Source organism: Megascapheus bottae, chromosome 3 (assembly GCF_031878675.1).
Source record: "Megascapheus bottae isolate mThoBot1 chromosome 3, mThoBot2.hap1, whole genome shotgun sequence".
Classification (NCBI taxonomy): Eukaryota; Metazoa; Chordata; class Mammalia; order Rodentia; family Geomyidae; genus Megascapheus; species Megascapheus bottae.
In genome coordinates this window covers 22,322,076-22,335,082 of record NC_143511.1, presented here as the reverse complement: position 1 = coordinate 22,335,082, position 13,007 = coordinate 22,322,076, and the positions used below count along the sequence as shown (strand labels likewise).

Genomic DNA, 13,007 nt, shown 5'->3' with positions numbered 1-13,007 from the left:
CTTTCCTGTGAGATACTAACTGCATTCTTGGTATTACCAGTTACCAAATAGAAACTGTAGGTAACTGTAAGTGGCAAAGTATTTCTGGGCACCCTGATAGCTTCTGTCATCCTCAGTGGGTGGCAGCAGCAAGAACAGTGGGCAGCAGTAAATGGTGCATTCTAGTGTAGAAGCTCTTGTGCAGACCCTGGATACTGTGACTATGGCCCTTGGAGCTCAGGGCTCAACAGTGGCAGGGAGTATGAAAGCTCTTCAAAGTTAATCTTCCAGTAACTAGGTCCCAGCTTCCCTTCTGGCTCTTTACAGCCTTCTGATTTTCTTCCTGCTCTAGCAATCTACTCTGTGGCACATTCTGCCTCATTCAGCCATTCCTCCTTATCTTGGCCACTTCTACTCTTGATTTTATTCTGCTGTAGCCACCATCTCCACAGTTTCTGTCTTCTCCTCTTGTTTTTTTTTTTTGTTGTTGTTGTTGTTTGTTTGTTCTGTTTTGTTTTTTTTGTGATAGCTCCACTGTATGAAAATGTCTATCTTTTGGGAAAATGAACTGAGCCCAGAACAAATTTATAAGATGTGTGTCTGGTTTCTTTGCTGTGTATGTCTGATCTGAGGGAGGAGAAGGGAAACATAGTAGGGAAGGGTGGAGAACAAGATGAGGGACAGGGGTGGGGGGGAGGGAAATGGGGAACAAGACATGAGAAAGGTTATCAATGTTTGTGAAGCAATGCACCTTCTATCTGGTGAATATAATGTAACCCTACTATTGATTACAATAAAATATATGAAAGAAGAGAAATGATGAGACTCAGGGTAAACGAATTCAGCAGTGAAACCCACTAGGCACTATGCTGGAAATGAACTATTCAATTTGGGGGAGGAGAATTAGGAGGGAATAAATTTGAAGAGGATGAGGGCAGGGGTGACATTGTTTAAAAGGAAATATACTCATTATTTGACTTAATTGGAGAAAAGAGTATGTATATTTTATCTGCTTGATCTGGTTTCTTCACACCCTAGTTCCAGTATAGCTAGGATTACAAGCATGAGCTACAAGTGCCAAATCCAATCTGAAAGGCACAGCCTCAGCGTTATCACTGTGGTTAAGTACATTTTTTTTGTACTCATTTGGTACTTGTGTGTACAGTGTTATTATTCTCTCATTCCTTATTCCTCCAAGCTGTAGTTGGACAATTTCTCTTAGTTATGACTTACTATGAGAAAATTCTTAATTGGAGGACTTCCTTCCTTCACCTTTGTCTTCACTATTTGTTTTGCTTATAAATGGCATTCCCTTGTTTTTTGTAGCATATAAACCCAGATAATATTTTGCTTTTGCAAATCAGTAGACAGTAGTTTAAAAGTTGCAGAATGTTATATAGCTATTATCACCACTTTACTTAGCCTGAATCACTATTACACACTGGAAAAATCATTGTTTTTCAATGGTAGAGGGAGAGTTGAGTCTGGTATAGGTGATATATAACAGAGGTATCATGAGCTGTGAGCATCCCTTTGGCGCCCGCATGGCGGGTGTAAGATGGTGGTGTAGCCCACAAGTAATAACACACACCCCGAGCTCAGGACTCTGGACCAAGATCTCCTTTATTCCACAATGTGCTGGCTAAATACAGATCAAGAGGTCGCAGAAGTTTCATCAAATTCCAAGTTCCATGATGCCTTTTTGCTAAACAGAATACAATGTTTACAATGTAAACAGCTCTATGCATTACAATAGTAGATTTAAAGTAGTTCCTTTTTAAAACAATATAAAGCCCTTGAGGCATTTGTCTTAGCTTGGAGTTTAAACCTAAATTTAACCAACTAGCATTTTGAATTACAGTAGTTCCTCTTTAAAACAATATAAATCCATTGAGGCATTTGGCATTGCTTGGAGTTTAAACCTAGATTTAACCAACTACCCATTTAGATTTAGAGTAATTCCTCTTTAAAACAATACAAATCCATTGAGGCATTTGGCATTGCTTGGAGTTTAAACCTAGATTTAACCAAATACCCATTTAGATTTAGAGTAATTCCTCTTTAAAACAATATAAAATCCCTTGAGGCAGTTGGCATTGCTTGGAGTTTAAACCTAGATTTAACCAACTATCCATTTTTTGTATGTTAGTTTCAATTATAAACTTGTTCACTTGTACACGAGTATAATCTCGAACATGTTCGCTGGCACACATTCACACTCAAGCATTTAAAAGCGCATAAAATTAAAATCGGCCGTACAATTTCCATATTTAGGACTGGTACCAATTGCAAAGACAAAACTGGACAAGGAAAAACATGTAACATGGACAAGACAGGGAAGCAGAGACTTTTAAGTAACCCCCAAACTTCTGATGGCATGCCTGGCCTTAAACCATTCCCTGGTAGTTGGTTGGCAGAGGCCATCCTCAAGCAAAAGGGAGAACAAAACAAGAAAATTGGGCTGGGTAGATACCCTTAGACATGTCTTGCCCATGGGACTTGAACCCACAGGTCCGCTTAGACATATCCCGTATCGAAAAGAACCCTAACAAGAAAATTGGGCTGGGTAAAATACCCTTAGACAAGTCTTGCTGGTGGGATTCGAACCCACCCATCCGCTCAGACGTATCCTGTAACAACAAGAACCCTAAAAGAGGTCAAGGCGTCCCTTGACCATACTGCTTTAGGCCACAGTGCAATCTCGAGAAAATGGACATTTGACCGACTTCTACTTACTTCTGGAGGCCTTTACTTTTAACCTGGGCATCTTTTCCGAAAGGAGTTGTGATGGGAGGAGCGGTAAAGGAAGACCATGGCTTATAGGAAAAAGGCAATCCTTTATCTCAATAACAAGAAAATTGTTAGGAATTGATTAAAGACTTGGGAGCCGTGGTTGGGTGGCCCCATGGGCATATTTACTGCGGGGAGGAGCTTCTAGGCCACTCAGGCCCTGGAGCTGGGCCCAGGAGCCTGCTGGGAGCCTGCCCACGGCGGAGTCTAGATCCCCTGGTGCAGATTGCTGTCCGAGGCCGCCTGGGCCCTTGAGCCAGACCCCGGAGCCAGCTGGGAGCCGGTCCCTGGAGGAGTCTCCAGGAGGAACCATGGGAGAGGATTCCAAGGAGGCCTCACTTCGGCCAACAAGTCTAGAGCCAACGGTGGCTGAACCCCGAAGGCAACTCAGGATGGTGGCCACGATGGGGAGATGAAGTTGTTTACTCTCCAAGATCCCTTTAGGAACATGAACCTCCTCTCACTGAGAGTTTGTGTTCCCCATAGTTGCTTGAAGAGGTCCACTCTCCCTAGTTGTGCCCCACTTTGGGCGCCATATGTGAGCATCCCTCTCAGGCGGGGATAAGATGGTGGTGGAGCCCACAAGTAATAACACAGACCCGGAGATGGGGACTCTGGACACAACATGCTGGCTAAATACAGCCTGTCATCAAATAGGGACAACCATCAGCCAATGGTGTCCTGAGACACGCCCCACTTGCTTCAGGTGGGTTGGGGCCAGGTGCAATCTGGCTCCTGCTTGCAATCACATACACACACTTGTGTACGTGATTAAGGGTAGAGGTTATTCCCACAATGAGCCTTATGGGATGTGATGTTTAGAAGACACAAAGGAGTTCTATAGCTGTTTTTCTACAGTAGCTCATTTCCATCAAGAAAATTGGACACTGACCTTTAGGCCAGTAGAGATCAGTAAAGTGTATCAGAGTTATATGAGAGATGGGTGTTAAATGTAAACAAGGGGATGGAAACAGAGTATCTTTTACATCTGGTAGAAAAGAACCCAGATACAGAAGAACAAAATGGTATTTTGCTAGTGATATTCAAAAGGGGAGATGGAAGGGACCATTGGCCCTGTATGAAAAGGTGGGACCCACTTTCGGCTAGAACTATCCTACCATGGCTATGATGACATCAGTGTTTTCATTGTGAAATACTTCTAAAGGTTTGTAAATGTTACCTTTGGGAGAAACTGGGTAAGAGGGCACAAAGATTTATTCTCTGTCTCTTTGTCTGTCTGTCTGTCTGTCTGTCTTTCTCTCTTTCTCTTGCTGGAATGTCTAAAATTTGACTCCTGACCTGGTACTTGCTAGTGCCCTGCCACTTAAGCCACACTGACTGCCTCATTTTCTAATTTTTTTCCCTAATAACTACATGGGGATCTATAGTTATTTAATTTTTAGAAAAATTAAACTTCAACAAACTCAGTATTTATTCTAAGGTTCTTGTTTTTCTCATTGATGAGTTTCTGTGATTTCATTTCAGAATCAAGTTTTCAAAGTTCTTTCTCCAAAACATGAGTGTTGATGTCTATTCTAGCAAAATAAAACTTTCATCTTACTAATCCGGGCCTTTTTTTCTTTTGCCAGTCGTGGGCCTTGAACTCAGGACCTGGGCACTGTCCTTAGGCTTTCTCAAGCTACAGCTCTCCACTTGAGACACAGCACCATTTCTGGCTTTTTTTCTATGTAGGTGGTACCAAGGAATCAAACCCAGGCCTTTGTGCATGCCAGGCAAACACTCTACCGCTAGGCTAAACTCCTGGCCCTTTCTGTTTTTTATTTATCTCTCTTTCCCATGACATGCTTATTCCTTTATCTGAACATGCTTAAATTTTACTGGACAAGTACTTCCCCTTCCATTAAAAAATATCTCTGGAAGGAAGTATTTTATTGCCTTTCAAACAATTGTGGCTTTGTTTTCTTTCAGTGTAATGATACTCTGTTCTTTCTGTCTTTTATTTACATAGTTCTGCATGTATTTCTCATCTTCTACAAAAACAAAAGAAATGTGTGAATAGGCCATTTTGTTTATTTGTGAAGCACATAAACTCTCAATGTCACCTAGAAGTGTTCTTGGACATGACAAAATATTAATCCATTGTTTTGGGTTTTTTCAGTCCTCATAATTTAGTCCATGACGTTTTAACTCTCCACTGAAAATTACAGGTATGTAGTGGATTCTCATTTTTATATTGAGATTATCCATTTAATTTTTGCTACTGAATTTTCAAGAGTGTTTTGAAAATAATAGAAACCAATTTGCATTGTTAGAGCTTGACTAAATTATCATTTAGCTTTCTTAGAAAAATTAAAATACTTTTTATTAGGTAAAATATATAGGAAAAGATTTTAACTTTTTTGATACAGAGTAAGATATTGTAAATAAAACACATGCAAATAAAACATACCAGTAGATGTTGCACATTTAGTCAAAACTCAGATAAATGCCTGCGGTAAGTAAACATCACATGGTGCAATGGCAGCAGTAAAGGCCCAAGGAGCAGAAAACAAATAAAGAGTATTAACCAAAACTCTGCCCCTCATCATTTAGTAACCTTTCAAGTGCACCGATTTCTCCATGCATGCCTTTGTAAAATGAAGTTACTGAGCTAGAAGAATACTAAGTTCTTTTCCTGCTCTGACATTTGTGGTTACATGAATGTGGGATGACTGCACAGTGGGCACAAATACTAAGCCCTGTGCCTTCCAGTCTCTTAATCCTTCCCATTGAATTCATGTGGGCTGAGTCTCCAAATCAATCAACCAGTGACCAAAAACACTGTGGGCTCCTGCATTGCTTTTGAAAACCTGCTTCTTCTGTTTGTCATTCTCTTAGTTTGCTCTCTCTATTAGCTTAAAGATTAATGCCTATGACTAGTAATTGGATAAAGGCAGACAAGTTCATTTAATTAGAGCAAAGTCTACTTTGGTATTTACATGTATTTACATTTCTAACCTCAACTCTAAGCCAGCTTTTTGGCTCACATTTTCCTCCACCCTTTGTCTTTCTTTGATTATGAATTCTAACCTTTATCTGACAAGAATAATGGAAAAAAAAGCCAAGAATAAAAGGGATAGGAAAATCTTCACAGTATGATGGGATTTTAACTGTGATTAGCCTGCCATGTCAAAGCGAGACTAAAATAAGGAGTATGAAGGAAAGAGATCTAAAAGCAATGTCACAATTTCTTGAGATGATTATTAAGCTAAATATTAAGTAAATAATTTATACTCAATAGGCCTTTGTTATGACTCAGGACTTTTGCTAAACCTTTTACAAATAATAATCCCCAAAGAAGTTACCATTATTTATTCTTTTTTTACAGATAAAGTAAAACTTAGAAAAATAGAGAAATGTATGCCAAATCCCAAAGCCAGTGATTGCAGAGATTTCAAAATATTGCTCAGTTCCATGAGAAATAATGATGTAAATTAAATAGTTATTGATTTCAAAAAATCAAAACCCACCACAGACTGTTGTTTGATTACTATGTGGAAATGGTTTAATAATTAAGTTCATATCACTAATGATTATTGAAACCAGGACTTAGCATCTGTTTGATGCCAAAGGTTAGGATGTTTGTAGCACAAATGTACTTTGACAGAAAAGTACAATTTCTAGGTGGCTAAAGGTTTTGTAGATAATTGTTTTCAAGGTGCTTCTCAGATGTGATGAGACTATAGACAACCTGGTATAAGGGAAAATGTCCAAATAACTAAGCCAGAAAATGAAATTGGAAAAGGAATAATTAAAAATATGCACAAAATAGGGGCCGGGAGCTTTGCCTAGTGGTAGAGTGCTTGCCTAGCATGCACGAAGACCCAGGTTCGATTCCTCGGTACCCCACATACATAGCAAAAAGCCGGAAGTGGTGGTAAGGCTCAAGTGGTAGAGCTCTAGCCTTGAGAAAGTCCAAGGACAGTGCTCAGGCCCTGAGCTCAAGCCCAGGACTGGCAAAAAAAATATGCACAAAATTATAATATGCACAAAAATCACACACATTGCCCAAGGAAACGATATGGTAAATTCATTACCCTTTCCTGAATCATGTGAAGAAATGCCCTAATCTCCATTTTGAATTCATTCTGTTTTGAGTTGACAGCAAGAATCTTAAAAATCATTTCTAAGCCCTTTTGTTTCTCCTAGAATAGTTAACAATAAACCCAGCAGAATATGTCATTTAGAAAAGCTATTTAAGAAGGAGAAAAGGAAAGAGGAATAAAATTTTAAAAAACATCATGAGATTAGACATTTAAGAATATGCATTGGATGGCCAGGAAGGATCACTACTACACTGTTGGTGGGAGTGCAAACTCGTTCAACCACTATGGAAAGCAATATGGCAGTTCCTCAAAAGACTAAACATAGAGCTCCCCTATGACCCAGCAATTCCACTACTTGGCATTTACCTAATTGTCCAGAAACAAGGACATAGTAAATCCACTAGCACAACAATGTTCATTGCAGCACTATTTACCATAGCGAAGATAGGGAACCAACCCAGATGTCCCTCAGTTGATGAATGGATCAATAAGATGTGGTATTTATACACAATGGAATTCTATGCTGGTGTCAGAAAAAAATGACATTGTCCCATTTGTAAGGAAATGGAAAGACTTAGAAAAAATCATATTAAGTGAAGTAAGCCAGACTCAAAGAAACATAGGCTCAATGGTTTCCCTCATTTGTCATAATCAGTAGAAACCTTGGGCGCTCCTAGCAGAGATTTGCAATAGAGCAAAACCTAGATATATAAGGCCAAATAGTATGACGCTAAATGAAAGGACCTCTAGGATATAGAAACAAAAACCATATAATGAGTGATTGTTGTCCCTAATGTACTATGTTATGTCTCATCTCTTTTGCTGTCCCTTGGTTATCTCATATTGTTACAGTATCTCACTTTGTTATCTTATATATTGGATAAATGCATATTTGGTTATTTGAAATTGGATAGAGAAGGGGGAAAACCAGATGAGGGGTGGGGGTGGGGGGAGGGAAATGGGGACCAAGACATTGGAAAGGATATCAATGTATGTGAAGTAATTCACCTTTTTCTGTCTAATATAATATAACCCTTCTATTAATTACAATAAAATATATGAAAAAAGTAAACAAAAAAGAATATGCATTGGAAAATGAGTGGTTTTTGCATTTAAGTTTCTGCTTAGTTTGATTTTTTTGAGATGAAAACATTTTCGACTATGTGGGCAGTGAGGATAGTGAGATCATACTCATGACTACAAAACTGAATTCTTCCTAAAAAATTCTTACACTTCATCTAATAAGAAATTCTTTATGGCCAGGAATTTGGTCGAGTGTTAGAGTGCTTGACTAGCATTCACAAAAACCCAGTTTCCATTCCTTGGTGCCACATACATAGAAAAAGCTGGAAGTGGTGCTGTGGCTCAGTTGGTAGAGCTCTGCCCTAGAGAAAGCCCAAGGACAGTGCTCAGGCCCTGAGTTCAAGCCACAAGACTGGCAAAAAAAATACACTAAATTTTCAAGTTTTAAAGGCTATTGCCAGTATGTTTTTTATATAAATAATGGGATGAATACAATAATGCCCAGGAATTCAGGATGAGCTAATATTAAACAGATTTTTTTCTGTATAATCCTATAATGTCTTATTTATACAATGAAGATTTAATTTTCAAATATTTAACATTCCTTCTGGTTTTCATCATGTTTTCTGTTCAGCACTCTTTGTTATACATTAGAAGATGTCCTGGTGGAATTCTATTGCAATAGTAACAGTCAACTTATTAATTTATTTTCACATGGGTTTAAATATCTTTTGAAATATAGATGCTATTTGGTTTTAGGAAAACTCAGCCCTTCTCTGTATTTGGATATCTTTCTTTCTAAAGATCTAAAGACTTGCAGTTCTGGTGAATGCTTTAAATTTACTAGTTTCAGATGACAATTATGTCTTAAATCTTACAAGATATTTCAAATTGGAGATTTAATAGATTTGTATAAGTTTGAGGATCTCAAAATTGGGACAAATTATTTCATGTCTACGATGTGAATGGATTTCACACATTCTTACATTGCTCACCCTATCTATCAGTCGCCATTACGGTGAGACAATATCAGAGTCACTAGGGCATTAATAACTGTAAAATATTAAAAATAAATAAGTTTATTTTGTGAATGTTGATTTTGCCTTTCAAAGGAATTTTACTAATTTAGATTTTTCTTGAATTAACTGTATTTCACTTAATCCATTTGTGTACACCTTATGTATTCACTTCCATATATAAGGAAAAACAGACAGCCTTTGTCTCTCTGGTCCTGAATGATTTCACTTAACATAATTTTCCAGGCGTTTACATTTCCTCAAATGGGGTGAGATGGGGTCAAGGTATAGGTAAATATAGAGAGGAAGGAGAGAAGGCATCCAAGAATCCAAGATTATTAAAAGTGAAGAAAGGTGTGGAAGGGGAAAGATGGGTGAGAATGTTGCAAGAGATGACACTGATCAAGATATATTGTATTTATAAACTCCTTTGTTTAAAGGCAAGTTCTTTGTCTAATTAAATGACAAGATTAAAATTAATTTATATAAGCTCTGAATTTGGAGTTAAAGCTATCCTAAAAATTACTTAGCTTAAACTTTAAGTTGTTGTACTAAGACTATGTCATAAGAATACATAAATCTTCACTTGATTTTACTTGGGTCTCACTTGCTTCATGCAGGTGAAGACAGCAGAATGAACAGTCTTTGTTTTGAGGCTATGACAGAAACTTGCGAAACTTAGGTTTACAAACAATATATGTGATCTTCATATGTGACCACCATCAAAGCATCATTCAGCATCATTCAGGTTTCCTTAATGGTCAAGTGTGTTAAAGGAGGCCAGGGGAAAGATAATCTCACAACTAAGGGGAATTGTAGAAAAATTTATATTAAAACAAAATTCAATCCAACATTTCAATCTATTTCCTGCAAAATTAAGAAGAGAGAGAGAGAGAAGGAGCAAGTAGGAGAGGGATGGATGAAAATGGTAAAGGCGTGACTTTGATAAAGACAAATTACATTCATAAACAATTTTTAAATGACAAATCCTTTGTAATAAAAATTTAAGTAAAAAACCTAGCCTCAAATTAACAAAGCTTAAACAGGTTTTAGTCTTTCCAACACCTAGAATATGTTGTTAAAGAAGGGAATATGTTGTATAGAATGATACAGATGTTTTAAAGAAATGTATCCTGATGGGCTATGTTGCTGTAAATCATATCAACACTAAGGGTAATACCTGGTATAATAATCTTTATTAAACCATTCAAAATTCCCTAGACTAGACTTTATCATTACTCTTTGGGCAGATCATTCAGTCTTATGATTTATGGAAACCTTACTTTGTTTATGCCTGCTATTAAGCATAGTAGGGATTGCGTCTTTGTTCTTTAGTAAAAGAATTCACTTCCATTGAACAGATCACTTAGTGTTTGCTTGTGTTGTATACTCTTTCTGCCTATAGTGACATGGAAAGGCACTGTCTACAAAGGACTCATCCCAAATGTGCACTATTGATTTTCAAGGATTCCTCTGGAAATTAAAATATTTCTTTATGCACGTGAAGAGTACTAGATTGGATGTTTATTTTCAGGGCAATTGTATGCTTCATAAAATGATGTTTTGAGAGACACCATAATTCAAACTTTTGTCAAAAAAATCAAACAGAAAAAAATCATTCAGGATTATGTTTATTATGCTTTGCATTCAGATACAGCTAAGTATTTCATTTGACAAGCAGGCATGACATTCTAGGAAACATTTTGAGCAACTTACTGTTGTGATTAATGTGCATTAAGTACATCAAGAAGTCAGGATGGGATACAAAACCTAAAGAACTAAAGATCCTTTCCTATAAAGTGATTATTTTAGATATGTAGCTATAGTGGAATGCATATGAGCTATCTTTTACTCAAATCCATCCTTTTTATTTAGGATAGGAATCAGGATCATAAATGAAAAGGAATACACTACATGGTTTCATGGTTTCAGAATTCACAACATGGTTCCCATGTGTAGTAATTGCCTGAGTTTTTAGTCCTCGGCCCCTCACGACCTGCAGGAGGGATTGAGAGAATAAGCCCCGACCCTGACCAGCCTAGAAAGGAGAGGGCCAACTGATGGCTCCTCAGCCCTTCCTCGTCAGAGGACAATCAGATGCGTCAGAGAGACCTGACAAGGCAGGAACTCGTTTATTGAGGAAGTACATTTAGTTAATATAGGATGCAGGAGCCAATCAGCACAAAGGTGGACAGGGCAAGGGGAGGTAGGTAAAGAAGGGGAATCAAGTGCTGTCCAACAGACGGAAGTGTTCCAGGCCAATTCCAGAGGTAGCCTTACTTTACAACACAAACCACAGCCAAGCCTTCCAACCAGGTGACAGGCAGGTTGGGTCCTAAAACCATGAAATGAAAACTAGGACACGAGGTAGGACTCCGTTCCGTTTCCCTGATGTGACGTGCCCCACAGTATTAGCACTAGTGATTAGCTATGTTTTTTTTTTTAAATCAAAAACAAATGAGTTTATACTTAAATCTAACTGTATTAGTAACTCTAGAATATGCTTAGACATTGAAGAAGTGTCTTTACTTTTGTAGTAGTTCTCTTAGGAATTCTTCTCAGAGATTTTTATGGCAACTGTCTTGACCTCAGTGTATTCACGTAGACCATATTCTCCCCTAAAGAGAAGGAAAAATATCTTTAAACACCACTGTGGAGAAAGAGCTAGTCCTCAATACTACACAAGTCTCTTTTTTGCTTATTGGACTACAGGCAATGGAAGATACGTTCTATGTGCAGAAAATTTCACACAAGAGCTAGCTGATCAGAAGTTCTTCTGAGAAAAATGAACCTATTTGTATAGGAAATTTCTTTAAAACATCTTTCCTCCTAAATAATTGCATACTTTCAGTTGGCTTTCCAGAATCTATCCACTTTTAATGTTACTTGTCTACTAAAGTTCTAACTACTCTGAAGACAATTCAATTCAACAAAGATTGCATCATTCTTGGATTAGGTTCATATAAACAAGCAAGAGGTAATATAAGGGCAATTGGGTTATGTAATCACTCAGCAGTAACACACACAAAAAAACTGCAAGCTAAAGTGAAGCTTATATTTACCATTTCCAACAGCAAATATTGTAAAGGGGAAGAAACAATGTCACTTTCTTGTCCCAAAATTTCTCTCATCTTTTGCAACCATAGTTTGAAGAATATCATTTGATTCACAGCAAAAAATAAAATAAACCTTAATGCTTATCCATAGGCTTTTCTTTCTTTTTAGATTTCTTACACGTATTAAAAAAGTGAGAAATAAAGATTAGTCTAACTTCTACCTATCATAGTTTTGCACGTGTTTTATTCCCACTTTAAATGACCTCTTTTTTCTCAATCACTTTCTCATATATCTCTAAGGCTATATCAAGTACCAAAAGTAACATGCCAAGCTGCTGTGTACTGTATCTTCTCATCAGATTTATTCTTCTGACCAGTTTTAGAAAGTGTGATTTAGACTTTGTTGAAGCGATAACTAGAAGGATTGAGTTCAGCTATCTCCTATATTATTTAGATAAGAAGATGAAATGACATTTACATACAATCATTCTTAAAAATCATAAAAGCAGCACACTTGTAGGTTTGCAGAAGAATAAGATCTTGATCCTTTCTCCCCCTCTTTTCTCTCGTGCTGTAGGCAGGTATGTTGAAGAAAATTCACCCCCCAACCCTGTCCCCAGGAACCTAATCTCCTTACACCTATTATTTTCTTGGATAATTAAGCTTTAGAAAATACCTTTGTAAAAGCTTCAATGAACATGTTATTCAAAATAATTAAAGGGTTTAGACTCAGCTGTCTGAAGTCCTTTAAAAGGTAATATTTTATTTCTAAAGGTACATAAATTCACCCTTGATTTTCCAATAATAGAATTTCCATTGTAGTTTGAGTTCTAAGAATATTGGAGACTTTTGGGAGGATTATAAATGAAACTTATCACATTCATGCTGCCACTAGGTGCTTTTCAGTAGGATTACTGTACACACATTTTATCTGTGTTGGATCACAAGAACACGTGCTGCCATTTTGCTTTCTTACTGAGCCTAAGAGTTAATAGTTTTGTGCTCTAAAAGTCACCTGGGGCTTTATGCAAAGGCTGATTTGGATTCAGTAGTTCTGGAGTGAGACTGCATTTCTAATAGGATTCTACTTTCCAACT

The 13,007-nt window shown here is 37.4% G+C and overlaps 1 protein-coding gene across 1 annotated transcript in view; it reads right to left on the bottom strand.

Moving 5' to 3' along the window:
• Positions 1-10,467: 10,467 nt before the first annotated feature.
• The window catches only part of LOC150065056 (aldehyde dehydrogenase 1A1-like), a 46,268-nt gene continuing 43,728 nt past the window's right edge, over positions 10,468-13,007 (bottom strand). The window contains exon 13 of the mRNA XM_090329636.1: positions 10,468-11,472. Within this exon, the coding sequence (XP_090185762.1) occupies positions 11,400-11,472 (73 nt within the window). The 3' untranslated portion in view covers positions 10,468-11,399. The remainder of the gene's footprint in view (positions 11,473-13,007) is intronic.